At 43.9% G+C, this 18,657-nt stretch overlaps 1 protein-coding gene across 3 annotated transcripts in view; it reads right to left on the reverse strand.

Moving 5' to 3' along the window:
- The window catches only part of LRP5 (LDL receptor related protein 5), a 264,354-nt gene that overhangs the window by 49,642 nt on the left and 196,055 nt on the right, over positions 1–18,657 (reverse strand). For all 3 annotated transcript variants that reach the window (XM_090032363.1, XM_090032361.1, XM_090032362.1), the window contains exons 8-11: positions 7,286–7,502; positions 5,402–5,691; positions 2,833–3,059; positions 1,057–1,241 (exon numbers count right to left, since the gene is read on the reverse strand). In XM_090032363.1, the coding sequence (XP_089888489.1) occupies positions 1,057–1,241; positions 2,833–3,059; positions 5,402–5,691; positions 7,286–7,502 (919 nt within the window). The remainder of the gene's footprint in view (positions 1–1,056; positions 1,242–2,832; positions 3,060–5,401; positions 5,692–7,285; positions 7,503–18,657) is intronic.

The following is an 18,657-nucleotide window of genomic DNA, read 5'->3' on the forward strand; positions in this document are numbered from 1 at the left end:
ATTAGCTGTGGAGTAAAGTAACACCATCTATATGTGCACACTATTAGGCCACAGTAAACTAGTTAACTCCGCTGCAACATACTACTTTTGGGGACACTGCTATCTTACAGTAGGGTAATTAACTGTGATTAAACACATGCAAATGCTGACCATGGGTGTAAATTAAGCCCAGTCACCCCAGCCAGCAGGGGGCCAGACTCTTGCCTGCCACCTAACCACACAACTCCATACTTTCCAGCATACTTGTGCCCCAGCCCCTCCGCAACCACCACCTGGACCTTGGGGCTGACCTCCTATATGGGGGGAACAGAGCCTCACCCAATTTCTGCTGGCTCCCCTGATGAATTTGTAAACGGCCACCAGATCCCCTCTCAGCTTTCTCTTGTGGAGGCTGAATAGATTCAGGCCCTTTAGACTCTCTTTGTAGGGCCTGCCCTACTGCCCCCTGACCATGCGAATGGCCCTCCACCAGGGCTTACTAGGAATAATGGCCACAAATGGTTAGAAAGGAGGCTCAGGCTGGACATCAGAAGGCACTACTTCACAGTTAGGACTGCCAGGCTCTGGAATAGACTCCCAAGGGAGGTGGTGCTTCCTCCTACCTTGGGGGGTCTTCAAGAGGAGGCTGGATAGATATTTGGCTGGGATGTTATGACCCCAGCACTCGTTCCTGCCCAAGGCAGGGGGACAGACCTGATGATCTGTTGAGGTCCCTTATGACCCTAAGTACTATGATACTCCTGGCTCCGGTGTAAACTGCTCAGCTCCAACTCAAACTGCTACTGTCCTAGGTACACATGTAGATGCTACACCTGGGAGTAGTTTACTCCAGCTCAAAATGATCTGGAGTTTATTGCTTCTAATTAATTGCACATGTAGATGTACCCAGAGTCTCAAATCTTAGCTATGTCATAATACTAGAATAGGAGCTGGTTTAAAGGAAAGCATTCCTAATTTTTAATTTAATACTTTAAAAGAAAATTTACTCAATTTTTTTTACTGAGGTCCATCACATCTGAATGAATCTGTGCTCTCCTGCATATAAAACCAGATTACCTAACATGTTTGATGACTCAATCATGCTTGTGTCCAAGTCTGTCCAATATAGCCTTTGATCTGCATAGTCAATAGTTAAGTCATTGGCACGTCCCACTTTGTCCACCAAAGTGATGCTGTTTGTTCCATCCATGTATGCCCGAACAATCCTTGGTTTACCTCCCCATTCAGTCCAGTACATGTACCTGCAATTACATAAAAAAAAAAACAAAAAAAAAACACAAGCCCGTGTGACATAGATGTAAATCCATCATTCCTACCTAGGACTCCTAGAGTATTTAGCTGAAATGGCAACAGGACTACCATAAATCCATTTCATAAATTAAAAAAAAACAACCCTTAACTCATTCATTTCACCAAGTTTAAGGCATGTGTCAAGGCAAACCAATGTTCAGCATCATGCAGGATCAAGCCCTACATCCCTGAAATTGCCTATTTAACCTGTTGCTACACAGCTCTTTGTAACCAATTGCTTAAGCCTTCCAGATCAAAGAGAAAACTGAGTACCTGGCCACCTTTGGGGCTGGAAGGTCCGGTGGCATTTTCGTGAAGAGTCAGGATCCAAGTCAGATTTGTGGCTCAGGTTAAAACAGGGGTCGGAAACCCCCAGCATGGATGCTGAGCATGGCACGCAAGGCCATTTTGCTTGGCACACCACAGCCAGCCCCAGCTCTGGGTAGCTGCTGCCAGCGACGGAGCCCAGGCTGCTCCCAGCAGGCAGCTAGGAGGCTGCAAACCCTGCTGCAAGCAGCCCGAGCTCCCAGCTGGCAACATCTACCCAGAGCCAGGGCTGGCTGCAGCCAGGAGACTGCAAACAGCTGTGCCAGGCTCCAGAGCCCAGACATGAGCTCTGTACCAGTGCGATGCTACTAGGAGCAGCCCGGGCTCCAGCAGCTACCCAGAGCTGGGGCTGGCTGCAGCCAGGAGGCTACCAACAGCTGCTGCTTTCCCACCCCCGGCCCCAGCCCCAATGAGCGCAATGCTTGCTGCCTTCCCAGACCCCAGAGCTGAGAGACAGCTGGAACCGAGGCGGGAGGGCAGCAGCTATTTGTAGCCTTCCAGCTGCAGCCAGCCCTGGCTCTGCATAGCTGCTGATAGCCATGGAGCTGGGGCTGGGGGCAGGGGTTTTGGGTGGGGGGGCACAAGCAGGGCATCCTACCATGTACCCCCTGCCCTCATTCTGTTTTTTTGGCATGCCGACACTCTGGCACCTTCCAAGGTAGGCATTGTGGGGTTTTTCAGTACTCTGGCCAAAAAAAGGTTGCCTACCCCTGGGTTAATAACTACATTTTGCCATAGACTTAATGGGATAAAAGTAACAGCCATTTGGCTCCCTGCCAGAAAACCACTGGGCCGAATGTGTTTGACAGGTGTCAAATTGCAAATCAAAAGATTTTAGAATCAGATGAACTGAATGCAACATATTTAAAAAACAGGCAAGTGTCACATAGTGCATATCTTTTGATTGTTTTTTAAATTACTACAAATTGGAACACCCCATGTAATGGTGCATGGTGAATTATGGTAGATTAAAATATGCTGTTTTCTTTTTGAATAGTAAGGATAGCACACTTTGATTGCCAATCATTTTAAATTTTACATTACAGCCCTTACTCACTTCCCAGGGGTACTGTGGAGTTAAGTTAATTAACTTGTGTAAAGTGATTTGAGGATCCCTAATTAAATGGTGCTGGAGAAATATAAACTATAGTGTAATGCAAGAGTATATGCTATCAGTAACTGTCAAGCTGACTGACAAAACAGAGTGTTTCTTACCCTTTAGTGGGATCAAGAGCTAAAGACCTTGGGTTATCCAAATCCTTCCACACAAGAACCTGTCTGTATTGTCCATCCAGGCGTGCTACTTCAATTCTGTTAGTTCCAGTATCTGCCCAGTAAAGGTTCTTTCCCATCCAGTCCACGGCCATTCCCTCAGGGTAATCTAACCCAAACTCTATGACGTGCTCCACAGAACTCCCATTCATGAAAGCTCGGCTTATGGTCTGCAAGACAATTGATGAAAACTTTGCAGTACTTTACAACAAATTAGCATGATCAGAATTCCATGATGCTTAGTGTTCAACCGGAGTTAAAAAACAAATCCCCTCGCCCCCATCATAAAATACTTAAACCAAGTGTTTGTGATTCATATTTATATCATCTTTAATAACAGGGCCAATGCCTAGTGAGTAACAAAATAAAAGACAGTCTGAATTTTTAGAAGGGAACACTGATTTGTGATGCCCAAACTGACCACTTGTGAAGGGACCTGATTTTCAGAACCTGTTGAATACCTGCACTCTGAACATCAGTTCACTGCAAAGGGTCTTAAGCTGGCCATCCAAACATCTGAGGCGACACTGCCGCAAATCCCTGTTTGCTCATTACAAAAAAAATGGCTGGAATTCTTTTCTCTGTTTATTCTTTGTAACATTTTCAAGCTACATAAGAATGTATTCTCTTCTGGAGAAAGGGGAGTGAACTTACTCGTCTCCTTATGCTACTACCGTGTCACTTTAAAACATAACATAGAACCCTTCTGACTCAGTAAAAGTAAGAAATAATTGTCTGCTGGCTTTACCTACATTTATGTACACATTCATAGGAGCAGGCCACAGAACAAGGAATATGTATGTAGTACATAAACAAATTCTGTCAAGGTGCACATAAATGGTTGACACCACACTCAGTGATATCACCTGGAGCCATAGTCTTTTATTTTTTTTTTTTGCTATCATCACTTCATGCAGTTTATTTCTATCTGTGCTGTTTAAATGTGAGCTACCCAAATTTTACTACAACTTGAATTAATGTTCCGGGAGACAGGATGGCTCAAAGGATTGCAAATTGGTAGAATGCTTTTTCGTTTGTGCGTGTAGGTGTGTACGTATACACGCATGCATGCACATGTGTAGGGAAGGTGGGTGAGAGAGGGAGAGAGATATTGCCCTCCAAAGAGGATATGGCACCTTCTGCTATTCACAGTTAACAGAGTCATTTTAGCTCCCCAGGTTTGTGTATGTGATTTATTTAGCAATTGCATTTGCTATCTGCAGCACATGAATTTATTATACTGGGACAGTTCCTAGTAGGAAGAAGGGTTCTATGTTATGCTAGCACTGAAGTGAAACTTTTACTAGTCTACACAGAGTGTCTATGGAAACTGAATTACCCCCATGGTCCCTAGAAGTGAACTGTTTCCTACTGAGGCACTCTAACATGGGAGCTTTCACAGTTAAGGAGCTAAACAGAGGAGTCAGTTTCCAGTAATATCAATCTGACATTCTCCACCAGTATTTAATTCACTTAAAAGAAAATTAAACAACATTGATGGATGACACATGACTCTCCTTAGCCTGCACCTGGCTAAAAACCAGAAATGTCACATATCAAATTTCAGATGGCTCAGGAAACACACCAATAGAGAATTTTATTGCGAAAACTCTGTAAGCTTTCAAGTCTACTGTATGCAGCTGCAAGGCAGCAAGCTGGAGCCACAGCTAAAAGTGAGTGATCCAAGGGTTACTTGTCAAATTTTAATTCTGAATAGGTTGCATTCCAAGTCAAAACTGGAAAGGGGTAGCAAGCTGAGTGGGGTGCCAGACCTCCCATTTAAATTACCCTAATATCTGGCAAGCAGCTTTTCTGAAATAGGTAAATTTATGGACACATCACAAAACATATCCAGAATTCAGAAAGCCAATATAACTGGATCCTGCCTTTGTTATTTACATGGAACATGAACATAGCTATCATTCAAATGCATTTTAAAAAAAATGGAACTCTCCCCCAATACAGCCCCCAGTAGTTTCTTTGGATACAGTAACAATATTAGCAACTATTTGATACACCACCAAACCAAAAGATCTTTGCAAGATTAAAGGGATTATATTTAGGGTTACCACATGTCCCAGTTTGTCTGGGACAGTCCCGGATTTAATAAGGCAGTCCTGCCTGGTTAGTGAAAAGTCCCAGAAGCAGAGGCAGGCAGGCAGAGGAATAGGGTGCAGTCTGGTGGGAAGGCAGAGTGACATGGTGTCAGGCAGGCAGGACCACTGCTGTCATGCAGCAGCAAGGCAGGAGGATTAGATGGTGTCTAGCCCAGCCCACTCCCTACCTTCAGCTGCTGCTCAGGAGGAGCTGGGCTGGGCACTCCACTTCCCTGCCGGCCTGCGCCCTAGGCTCCTGCCCAGCTGCCTCTGTGTGCAGCAGCACTGAGGGCTTGGTTGGGACAGGAAGGGAGGGGGGAAGGGAGAAGAGCAGTGTCCAGGATTTCCTTAAAAATAATATGGTCACCCTAACTATGCTGTGCCCTCATATTCAGGGAATTTAGTGTCAATGATACCTTCAAACTAATATCTGTCCAATAGATTCTGTTATCTGACACATCAAAATCCAAAGCCGATGCCTCCTTGACTCCGGTAAGAGGAATAGCTACATCATTATTGTTGGTTTCAAGGGAAATCCTATGGATTGCTGCTCTGCTAGTGAAAACCAGGAAGGCTTCAGGGATGATACAAGTCTTCATGTCACTCAGCAACTCCAGTCCTATGGGACAAGCACATCTGGTCTCCTGAGGTGTGAAGAAACACAGATGGCTACACCCGCCATTATTCTCAGCACATGGGTTGGTTCCTGGAAAGCAAAAGATGGTTCATTAGGAGGGAAAAATGGCTCGAATGGAAATGCAACATAGCTACAGAACTGAGAAATATCATAATGTTGTGATTAAGGGAGGTTTCCAGAACCAACTCAGATCTTCTGAACCAAAGATGTGAGTTTTAGTCCTCTTATAAACATAGCTCGCTACTCTAAAAAAGTCTCTTCTAATTTTCCTCAGACAGTTTGATCATTTTGTCAAGGCAGACACAGTTTTGTATTTGTTCTGCTTGTTTATTTTTGGCCAGACAACTGATCTTCATTTTTACTTGAATCATCCATTCTTAAATGTGTGAGAATTCAAGTGGCAGGCACTGGTGAGAACAGAACTGAACAACTGCAGCTTTCCCCAGCTGTTAAATATAATCAAATGGCTGGGATTCATCATCAGGAGTAAATCCAACAAGATCATCCTCCTCCCTAATTTTAGTTATGCAAACCAGTGTTTTTATCAATAAACAGTGAGGGAATTTGTGGGGAGACAGGGCAAAAATACAAGTCTCTGTTCTTTAGCTAAATTAAGACAATCCTCCTCTTTTTCTTTTCCTTCTTCGCTTCAGAGCAGGGACAGATTCCAGATCAGATCCCCAAGCTGGCAAAAGTCAGCACAGAGATCCATTCAAGTTGTTGGCACTAGCCTGATTCAGACCAGCTGACAATGTGGTCCTCCAGTGCTGCTCAAGTAATTTCTGTTCCAGTGATTTAAGGAGGCTTCTCTGCCAAAACCTGCACCCCTTCAAGTGCCACTTAAAGCTTATGATCTCATTAATTAAACTCATCACAGTTTTCAGATGTCATCAAAGCAAAATCAAGGGCAGACTGGAACAGTACTGTGAAACAACAACACAAAATAGTAACAGAGCCACTATGTCTGTATACCCATACTCAGGGGCTTGGGTGGCCTGGCATGAAATTTTATTTGCCCTTATTTTCATCTGTTAGATATTAGGGTGTTGTGAAACTTACTGCATTACAGAATTACTCATTTCACAGCATATCACATTACAAGCTGAGAGCTAGATTATGCTAAAAACATGATCCACAGACAACCTCAAGATTAGTGCAGTAATGGGGAGGATACCTCCTCAGTGCGCCACACATTGCCTGAAAATTGCTCAGCACCCTCAACTCTTAATCTATGTGTCATTTGGGCAGGACTGACACTAGACTGATTGTAACAGGAGAAAAGCACAGGAAAGAGGCTTGATGAGTTCCTGTCAGACCAGTGAAATGCCTGTAATAGGCTACAAAATTCTGCTACCCTGCTGAAATGTTGGGGAAACAGCTGCCTAATGGTTTCAGAAGAGCAGACCATGAATAATGGCACACATTGCATTAATCTGCAATCTCAAAATTATCATGTGGATTTTCTGACTACATTTGCACAGAAGACAGACTTTTGTGACATTTCACTGCTCTGGCTTTACAGAAAATTAGGTAACCCCTTGCCTATAAACAGCATTAGCCTTGGAGAGCATAATTCATCCCGTCACAAGTAGTGAACACTGCTTAATTAAAACCCAGCCCTCTGGAAACCGTATCAAATCTGTTTTGCATTGCTCATACTTACCAAACACTTTGGTGACACTTGCTGCTTTGAGGCCCATTAGGTCTGGCAACTGGTCTATTATGATGTCCCTGCTTGCCCTTGTTTTGTGAACTCTTTCAATGCTTCGCCTCTGCCAGTCTGTCCAATAGATGTAGTCCCCCAGTAGTGTAAACCCAAATATATGTGGCAGTTTATCTTCTAGGAGGGTCTTCCTCATTGTTCCGTCAACATTTATGACCTATGGACATAAGAAAAGGAGGGGAAAAATACAGTTGCAATGAAAACACTGCTGATTGCAAGCTAGGAACTCCAGCAAGCAAATTCAGAGGCCTAAACACAATTAGAACAAAACTCTTGATAATTCTGAATGCACATAGGGAACTGTGTAAGGCACAAATGAATTGCTACCTTTTCTATACAATATAAAAAAAGCTTTTTTGTTTAATATCTAAATAGAGAAGGCAAATATCAGCTGTGTCACACTCTGTATCATTTTGAATCTTTCTTTAAAAAGAAAAGGTAAGCTGACTTAGTTCAAACAAGAAAAGAGCCAAAATGACAACCAGGCAAGCAGTCATCTTGCATTTACATTACGGCAGCCATCTAGACATGAAGAAGGCATCGTAAGAACAGTCAATGCTTATTTCCCTTTAACCCCTGTTCTCTCGAAGATTCCCCAAAAGGGGGACTTGGTTGCTAAAAAGATTTCTTGCATATAGCTACTTAAAAATGGTATGAGATTATCAGATATTTTTGCGAGAGCTGGGTCATTCAAATTCTACAATTTCACAAAGGTTGAACTCACTGCAAGAAACTAAACTCCAGCATTTTAACTCTCACTGTGTTTTAAGCTCTTAAGATTGTGAAGAGAATCTTCTAGATGTAACACAATGTAAATCAATGCAGATCTGTCTTTGAGGCTGCAGACAGGCTGAAAAGACTACAGAGATGCTCGCAAATGTCCCACTTTGTACATTAACTCCAATACCCAAACATGAACATGTGACACACCCATACTTTTCACAGCCAGTTGTTTTAGCAGAAACATCCAGTTACAATGGAACTTTGATGGATGCAATGAGGGACACTAGGGCAGGGTGGCTGCTGTCAAAGGCTTACAGGCAATGTGGTATTATTAGATCTACACACAGCATCATCCAAGGCACAGGCTAAAGTAATTACCCTCTTCTCCGCAAAGTGGATGGAAAGAGGACAATCATCTTCTTCCTGTGTCAAAAACTACAACCACCTCCTGGATCAAAATACCTGCCTGTACCTTCCCAGGAGTCAAAATCCCTAGAGCTATACAGCTGCCACTCTATACAGCTGCCAAAGCTTGTAGCTTCTTCCCTTGCCCCAATAAGAAGTGCAATGATGCTACATCTTATTAAAAAAACCCCAAAAACAAGTTAAATGTTTTGTGGATTTTTGGTTTAACCTTAATATGTACAGTGAAGTGGCATGAAGTTCAATTTAATATTAAAAGCAAACAAAGTGAATACTGTACTTCAATTAAAAAATCACCACCATTAAACTACTGAAAAATTGCAGGCTGCATGGGAAATCACAGAGAACTCTGTCATGCAACTCAGACCCTGTCACCAAGTCCAAAGAATTTTGAACATTTTTATCCAATCCAGCTGCCATTATATCAGTGATTCTCAACCAGGGTGCCACAGTACACTGGGGTGCTATGACATCCTTTGAAGGGTGCTGGAAAGTATGAATAGCTAAGCAGATAGAGGCAAGCTCAGGCCTATTCCTGCCTGACTGATCACCTACCCCCTCTGCAAGGAAGTAAGTAATATAATCTATAAATTAGTTTTTGAAATTGGGTGGCACTCAATTCACAAGTTATGAAGGGGTGCCTTGAGTCCAAACTTAAAAACGGTATGAAATTATCAGCTGTTTTCAAGGAGAGGTCTCTCAAGTCCAAAGATATTGAGAATCACTGAATTAGACAGTGGTCATTAGCAGAGGCAGAACCAGGAGGGGTGGTGTTGCAGTGGTGCAATTGTACCCTCTCTGATTCATCCAACTTTCAAAAACTACTGCCTGGCAGTGGCAGAAGCACCTCTATTCAGGCAGCAATGAGAGAGTTAATTGACTTTATAGATAAGTCTAATGGTTTCCTCCTTAAACTCTTCATTCCACAGGAGTTAACAACACTCTTTCTTTTTCAATCGTCTTTAACGGTTCCACTACTCAAACTATCCTTACTTCAGCAATTCTGCTGTCTGTTACCTTCTCCTAGTAAGGTAGCTCCCATTTCAGAGTCTTGCATGCTGTTTTTTTAACTCTAGAAATGTTAACTCAGGTGTGGAAATGACTTTCAATGAAGCATTGAATGCACTCTCAAGATACTCAAAAAGGCTAGGTTTTGTTGTACGAATCTGAAAGATATGTACATTTAACTACAATGACTATAGAATAACATATTTTTATAGCTTTTTGCTTAATTTGTTGCATTTTTATAGATAATATAAAGTAAATGAATGTACATTCCAATAAAGACTTTTATTGGAGTTTTTTTTGATTGCTTCAATCTTAAATTGAATACTATAGTTCTAGGTCTCTATCTTATTACTGAAGAGGGAGGCGTGGTTGCTAAAATCATGTTTAAGTGTAGAAGAGTGTCCGTTGCGTTCAAGGTGATGATGCACCACACCATCTGCACCCTGCTTTTCAAACTCCTAGATTACTTCATGGTCATTAGTTTCCATCACTGCTGACCTGTGTAGATTATGAATCACTGTTCAAGAAAGGAAAAGGCTTTCTATTTCATTATCTGTATCTGTATTTTTCAGTCTATCTAGGTATTGATACGTTTCTTAACAATGCACTATTTGAGTACTGCATAGTTGTTAATGCATTGTATTATCACAGTGGTCCTCTGAGGTAAGGAAGTATAAATACCATGTTACAGATAGGAAGCTGAGACCTGGGGTAGATTAAGTGTTTTGGCCCAGGTTATGTAGGAAGTTTGTGGCTGAAGCTGCAAATTTAATTCATATTTTGAGGCTGAGTTAAATGTCATTTGACCAGCTTTCTTAGAGCCACTCTACATTACGTTTATGTCACATTTCACATGTCAGAAAATGGCAAAACCAGCAATAAAAATGTTCTATATAAAATGCAGACTATTTTTATGGCGGGTTTGTATCATGCCTTAAATTGAATGTGGCATGTTCACATACTGGGCCTCTACAGGGATGATGTTCAAAAATCAGCTGGTTGTCAGAATCAGCTTTGGATAGTTCTAGGCTCCAACATACATGCAGACAATACTGTCAGCCCCAGCCTGCAGGGGTCCCAGTCTCCAACCAGCTGGGGGCTTCCCTAAGGCCAGTGCTGATGACCAGCTGATTGTCAGCATGGGCTCCCAGGGCAGCCCAAGTTCTTCAGTTGGGCCTGGAGCTGCCCTGTGGGTAGGGGACATCATCACAATCCCAGGCCTCTCCTGTGCTGACAAGTAGAAAGGGCATGATCCTGATCTCAAAATCATACTTCCTGCTGTGCCTGTGTGGCTCAGATCCCATGGTGCCTTTAAACGAAGGTGTGCTAGGGGGCTTATACCAGATAATCCTTTATCTTCTCAAAGCTATACTATGCATGAGCTTTTTTTCTTCTGTCACTTGGACATTCTTTTTGCAGCAGTATATTAAATCTACATTACATGGAAAGAGAAATATCTTTATAAAACTGCTTCTATTTTCTTGTGACTTACGAACAAGAAGAGAATAGTCAAAGCAGATTCTGAAGAATGTGCTGTAACACCTTAGCGTTCAAAATGTGCTAACCATTGTTAATAAGACAGACAATGCTTAATTTCTCTTGAATTATAACGCTAGTAAAATATTAATATAGAAACCAAACTAATATTCATTCTATTAAATGCTAAGAACATATTAAAGAGCCATGAAGCATAAATTCCATAATGGGTTCAATGTTAATGGCTTGTTATGCTGTATTTGTCTAGTAATTAGGGATATACATGCATATGCCTGTAATAAGCTAAAGTATGGAATACAAGTTTCTCTTGCTTTATGCTGTACAGGCGTTCCTGGAAAATGGCGCATAATTCAAACTTGCATAAAGGGAACCCACTTTACAATGTAACAAATAGATCAATTCCAAGATCTCGACTGTACTGACCCCCAGACACATTTCTACCACTTTTACAAGACAACTTTGATACTCACCACCAGCAGACAGTGCACGCAAGCACAGGGCACTATCACAATGGATATGGCTACTACAGAAACATGTGTTATGGACAATGAGCAAGAAGCATAGATCCAGATGAGACTATATTTTGGTGCGTATCACTCCCACAATGCACCGCACAAAGCAGCTGACTGCTGGCTTCCACCATACCAATCACGTAAGAGTGAATTTACCTCGCATATAATGAATTTTTGGTAGAAAAAGGGTCATCGCATAAGAGTGAATATGCAGACAAAACCCACATAAAGCGAGGGAATCCTGTACCTGACTGACAAGGGCCATGTTCCCATGAAGTTAGAACTTTGAAATTTAGCACATTCTTTCTGAATGGGCCTCTTAGTACAGAAAGAAAACCTCAGTTATGAAACTTGGCATTTCTACAACAGTTCACTGAAAGCCAGGCAAATTTAACAAAGTCACATGCTTTTCTTTCATGTCCAGACCTGAGGAAGGACATATCATGCCTGATGGCTTCTCTAATGTCTCTCCCAACTATACTGTTGGTCCAGTAAAAGATAATGCCAAACAAATGTTGCTTCACACACATTATTCTCTAGAGTCTATATCATCATGGCTACACTATCACTACAAGAACGCCTTCTTTCAAAAACAAGTCAGGTTAGGCATGAGGCTTGCCATTTGGAGATAGATATTAAGTAGGGATGTGCGAAGCTTTGGTCACTGATTCGATTCGGAGGAGATTTGGCACAATTCGGCAGCTGAATCTGTAAATCCGAATTGAATCAGGAGACCCATTAATCTCTCTGAATTAAAATCGGAAGCATCTGAATCAATTTGGACAGATTCGACGATTCGGCCGCAGACACAACTTTATATGTTTTTTCTATGTACCCTGAGGTACCAGGCGTGGCTCATGAAAACAGACGATGGGGCAGATGAAGCGTCCCACAGGAGTGTTGGGGGGGGGGGGGGTCCATCATGGAGCGCATGGGGGACCCCCTCTGTCCCCTGGCTCAGTGACTAGTGCCTCCTGGGTCTGGGCCAGCACCCGGGGTCCCCCCACGGCCAATTGCTGAGCTGGCAGAGGTGTTTGGGGAGAGTTGACCACGCGCTTGGCAGTGGATCTGGAAGTGGACCAGAAGTACTTCCAGGTCCACTGCCGGGCGCGGGGGGGACCCCCTGGCACTCCTGTGGGACGCTCCATCCGCCGCACCATCTCAGCATTCACGAGCCGCACCTGGTACCTCGAGGTACGTACGGAAAAAACCATATAAAGCTGTGTCTATGGCTGAATCGCTGATTCTCAGAATCAGAATAGAATCTTCAGATTCGGCTGAATTGAATCGGGACAGTGATCTGCATTAGCAAATTGAATCACTGTCCCCCAAATCGGACCAAATCCGAATCGAATACTGCCTGCTTCGCACGCCCCTCATATTAAGGCCTGCTGTGGTCAGTTCTAGCCAGCTGGTTTTAACCAAGAAAGCACATGCCAAGTGCTAGAATTTCAAGACAAATCTAGCCAAAACATGCAGTACAGTTTTGGGCAGCTCTGTATACAGAAATCTCCAGTATAATACACTGTCTACTTTACTGTAGGGCTTGGACATTTTAACCATTTTCTAAACACTTATTTAAAGTTACCTATCACATAGCCCCTAGTTGTACAACCTTCAGTGTACTGTTAACAGACAAATGGAAGAAAAGAATAATCTCTACCTGATCAACCCACTTACTGCCTCTCTTTCTTTCCAGAAAGCCAAGAAAAGTGTTTCAACTCTTCTTGAAATTAAAAGCAGCTATTTTTGAAAGAGAAAAGAGAAGACTGAAAAAGCAGAGGAGTGGTGCATAGGTGTCAGTCTGAAGGATAAAGATAACCCTCCGGAGACATCCTGGAGCTATGGGAGACTGACAAGTCAGTGGACTCCTTTCAGATAAATGTCTCCAGCTTGAGAGAGCTAAAAATAACACTGCGATTTCTTAAATCTAAATGTTTCTGGGGAGTTTTGTATTAACTAATCAGACCATAATTCCTCTGCTACATAAAGCTGCAGAGACTAAAATGATTAATGCTTTTTCATTTAGTTAAGCTAAATAGAGAACGTTAAAAAAAGAAGCGGGGGGGAGGGCATTGATGTCTGCAGTGAAAATCTAAATGGTTCTGCAATTATCTGCATGACATCATGTCCAGGCAAACCCCAAACACTCATTTATTTAAAGGAGTATCAATCCCACAGGCAACATGCTGGCCAAATGCTCCAGGTTCAAAAGTTCATTTTGCAGATTCAGGTACAGAAGCCACGCTGGGTGCCTTATTAAGTAAACAAGATATAGCTCTTTATGCAAGCAGGACAATGCAGCAGCAACACTTTCAGCCAAGTATTTTTTCTAAACATTTGAGAAATACTAAATGGCAAGCTTTCATTTAAGTACTGGGACCTCTGACTGGGGGGCACTGGTTTAGGATAGCTATGGGGAAATACTCATCATGTATGTTCACATACAACTCTCTGTACTATTTACTTGTGCAAGCCATGCTGAAGTTATAAAATAAAAAGAGCTGTTTAGGCAATCTGGTCCCTTCCTGCACCAGTATAGGACGGTGCTGACATTATGTGATACATGATATGTAATGGAATGGAGATCTGAACTGTAGCATTGGTCAGAGTACAAACATTTTCGGAAGTGTTATATCTTGGCTGTGATGGAAATGGCGGAAGTTCTCTCTAGCATAGTTTCTGATTGGCAGAATGCCTAACAAATCCAAGCAGCCTTCACTTGGAAGCCGAAAGACAGATATGGTCTTCAGAATTCTTCTCCTTGGTAGGTATTATTGGTTCCAATCCCTGTCAGTGGGAAATGATCATGTCAACACATGGGAGTAGGTGGTAAAAAAAACCTAGTTCAGTCACTTCTAGTTGACTTTTGGCCAGCTATACTCATTTAAAATTCAACCACATTGGCAGAATTTAGGTGTGCATCATTGTAGTTGGATTCTAGCCCTTCATGACTAGTTAGTAAACTTCATTAGGTAAGAAATCAGTCCATTGCTGGCTGAGATAGACATTTCTAATGCCCACTGATAAGCAAGCATGTTACAGATGCAGAATTGTGCTACAGCAGGATTAACGTCCCTGGTAGATGTTCAATTAAAGGTATATTGCAATCAGATCCTCAATCCCACAATTATATGGGCATGGTAGAAGGCACAGTTGTAGGACTGGTGATCTGATCCTAAATTGTGTCCTATTGCTGAGGCAGGGGCAGCCTGGGATCATGACACTGACTACTGACAAGTGAGCTGGACACCCAGTACAGCTGGCTTGGGGTGCCAGTCAGCTGATTGGCCTGGCTACATGTTCAATTTAATGCGCAATGGAAACTGGCCACAAAATTATTACATATATTTTGTATAATAACTTTGTGGCTTATTCCCTGTTTTATTGCACCATTAAATGCATGAACATGCAGTCTGGTTACTATGTAATACGTGATTAACTGGTTAATCAAGTCTTAAGTGTAACAGTTGCCAGGGGCCCAAGTCTGTGATGGAAAGAAAAGAAAAAGAAAAAAGGAGAGAAGAGAAAGAAAGAGAAAGACAAAGAATAGAGAAAAAAGAAGAGAAAAAAAAGAGAAGAGGAGACAAAAAGAGGGGAGAGAAAAAAGAACGGAGAAAAAGAGAAAGCAGAGAGGAAAAAGAGGAGAAGCGAGAGAAAGAAAAGAAGGAGAGAAAAAAGAAGAGAGAAGAGAAGAAAAAGCGAAAAGAGAAGAGAGAGGGAAAGAAAGAGAAAAAAGGAAAGAGAGAAAGAGGGTGTGTTCCTCGTTGCCCATGTCTCCCATCACTACCAGCTGCAGCTTGGGCCTGCTGGTCCAGGGCAGTGTCTGGTGGAGGGTGGCAGCGACACTCCAGCAACAGCTGCCAGGGCTGGGGTGCTCAGGCCTCTCCAATGGTGCTGGAGTAGGGGGAGCCTGTACCCAGGGCTGGGATGGGGGGGCCTGGCTGGGGGAGGGGTAGCCCTAGGGTGCTGAGCACCAGGGCCAAGCATTTGGGCAGGGTGGGGGTGGTGTGGGGGGAGGTGCTACAGGCAGGCTGGCACAGCCAGGCCCTTGGGAATGTGGCAGCAAGAGGAGAGCAGGGGCCAAGTAGGAATTGGGGGCTCCCCACAAGGCTCTGCAGACTTGGGCTGTAGTAAGCAGGTGGGTGGGGACACCCAGTGGCACCCAAGGTGGGGCCTGGCCCAGCCCGGCCCGGCCCAGCCCATGGGGATGGGCTGCAGCCATCCTGCCCAGAAGAGGATGCTGCCTGACTGGGGCAAGGTGCTGGGCTCAGGGGGCTCCCAGCTCCAGGCTCAGTCTCCCTACCCCACTCCATGGGGATAGGCTGCCACCACACAGCATGAACAGGATGGAGCTGCTCCCACTGCAAGGGTCTAGCCATGGGGCACAGTTGCAGGAGTGCCCCCAGGCCCTGGGAACAGCTGCTGCAGGCAGCACTCGAGGCCGAGCCAGCCTGGAACCTTCTGCGCACCATCCCTCCTGCAAGTGGGCGAGGCCAGGGCCCAGGCAGGAGCTGCGGAGGGCCACTGTGCTGGAGGCTCCCAGTGGGTGGGCAAGCTCTGGGCCCAGCTGGGGCTCGAGGTGGGGGTGTCACCAGGGCGCTGAGCGCTGGGGCTGGGTGCTCAGGGCAGGGTCCAGGCAGCATGAGGAGAAACAAGTTCGAAGGGGGGTGCCTCAGGCAGGCCAGCCTGGCCAGGCCCTTGGAAAGGTGGCAGGCAGAGGAGAGCGAGGGCTGGGTGGGAATCAGGGGCTAACCCAGGGTTCTGCTGGCTCAGGCTGCAACAGGCAGGTGGGGGCACCCAGTGGCACCTAAAGTGGGGTCTGGCCAGGTCAGGATGCCAGGCTTGGGGGGCTTCCGGCTTGGCCTTCCTGTGCACTGGGCACAGTGCGAGTGGGGTGGAGTTGCACCCAGTGAGAAGGCTCAACTGTGGGAGCCGCAAGGTCCTGGGAACAGCTGCTGTGGGCAGTGCTTGGGGCTGAGCCGTCTGGGAGCCTCTAGCACAGTGGCCTGCTGCAGCATCTGCCTAGGCCCTGGCCTTGTCCACCCAAAGCTCCCCTCCAGGGGCTGGGCTGGAGGGCACAGCCCAGGGACAGGGGCAGCAGAATGCAGACTGTGCCCCTGCCTGTATTCTTCTGACTCTGCCCCCGGTGCCTGCTGTGGCCCTGGGACCTGTGTCTGCTTTGGAGAGCCTGGAGCAGCAACTTAAAAAAATTATTTTTTTAACAATTTCCTCACAGACCTCCTGGTGTGCCAAGGAAAATATGTCTCCACATGCCAGTAACTGGGATGCGTGCTGGAGGTTGCACATCCCTGGGCTATATGATGCCACCATAGTTACAACTGTTACTACTGTTTAATCTTTGAATAGGCATATGCCTAGAATTGAGATTAGTCGGCACAAATTCACAAAGACTTAAATGGTAACGAATGAGATCTTTTTATCATGCTAATTAAAAAAAAAGGATAATGCAGTAAATATCAAATTAATCCAAATGACTGGAAAGCAGTAATTAATTTGGCACTGCCTGTCAATTTGTGTTGTAGAGCTGATCTGGCATTTAACCAGAAAGAGAAAAATGTTACTTATGAGGCTGGACCTGTGGCCAGTCAGATCTCAAGACAGTCATAGATAACTGAAAGATACGAGTTCTTGAACTACCTAAAAAGGTCACCTGGGAACTAGTCAGAACCTAAGAACACACAAGTTCCTTTCCTCCTCCCAAATGGTCTACAGGTATTAAGTCACTCCCTAGTCAACCAAATTCAACCAGTGACACATAAAAATATGAAAAGGTTCACATTTTCAGTGTATTTTAAAAAGAAAATTCAAAAGTCTACCTCTTCCTGCTCAATGTGAACACAGGAAATATGCAAGCACTAGAACAAGCACTACAGGAGCATGTTGCAAACATGTAGGGAAAATATTTTACAGTAAGTTGTTAATGCACTTGTCACTTTACAAATATAACTACTTTATGTTATGGAACTCTTGGTAGCCATACAATTAATGAAGAACAAAGTAGTTTAAAATAACAGGGTTGTGCCTGTAAGTGCTTTAGACAAAAGCAAGCTCCATATGTACAGGTACAGATGTAGTATGCATTTCCCAGTAAGTTTCTACTCTGAACCAATTGCACAGCAAAAGTGATGTGCCGAAGGTCAAAGAACAAACCCATGACCCAGAACCTGGTATATGCTTTATTCCAAATGTTAGGCCACATGACCTGCTCTTACATACGTGCATACTAAATGCCTGACTATTTCAGAGGTTTGAACGACAAATCTTTTATTGAAGCCTCATCAAACATAGATAAAATCTGTCCTCGGCAGAAAAAAAATAGTCAGACATCAAAACATATTAATGAACTGAATTACAAAGAAAGCACAATAAGGTGTGATTTTGTTTAGACGCTGCTGCTTCGGTATATGCAAAATATTTTAACAAATATTCCCAAAAATAACATTCAAAAGCATCGGGCTCTTTGAACAAGATTAAAGTAAAACAATGCAATTAAATTCTACACAACAGTGTGATTCATGTAGACAGATTAGATTTCAGGTGCATCTATGAAGAAACAAATATTGTGCATATACAGCATGTCTTTTGATAGAGCAACAAAGAACAAGATGGAGCACTAGCCTCTATATTTAATTCATTAAGCTGAAACCAATTCATCGATTTGATACAGGGAAAGCTCAGACAACTAGAAACATATCCTTGGCAAGGCAAGATCATTAAGTGCATAATAAAAAATAGGGTCAGCGGGCTAGTTTCAGCAGAGAAGCAGCACTGGCACTTAGGCGGGGGAACCTATGTTCAGGTCCTGGGCTCTTTGGGCTCAGAGGGCCTGGGGGCTATTTCCCAGGGGGTAAGATTTCAGCCCTTAATAGGCAGGAGTAACCTGACTGGCTATGGACAGTTCTCCCTAGATGGCTGAGGAGAGACCATGGGCACCATGCCCAGACTTTCTCAGCTAGTGGAAGAACCAGTGAGGCACAGACCATGTGGGTGGCAATGGAGCAAATAAAAAGAAAAAATGGAAAAGGGAGGGAAGTGGGATTCCAGAAGGTCAACACCCTGCCTTGAAAAGAGAAAGGAGAGGCAGCTGTGAGCAGGCTGTACTACATTCTATATTCAGCCCAGTTT

This window comes from Crocodylus siamensis, chromosome 2, assembly GCF_052110815.1.
Source record: "Crocodylus siamensis isolate JL-2025a chromosome 2, ASM5211081v1, whole genome shotgun sequence".
Taxonomy (NCBI): domain Eukaryota; kingdom Metazoa; phylum Chordata; order Crocodylia; family Crocodylidae; genus Crocodylus; species Crocodylus siamensis.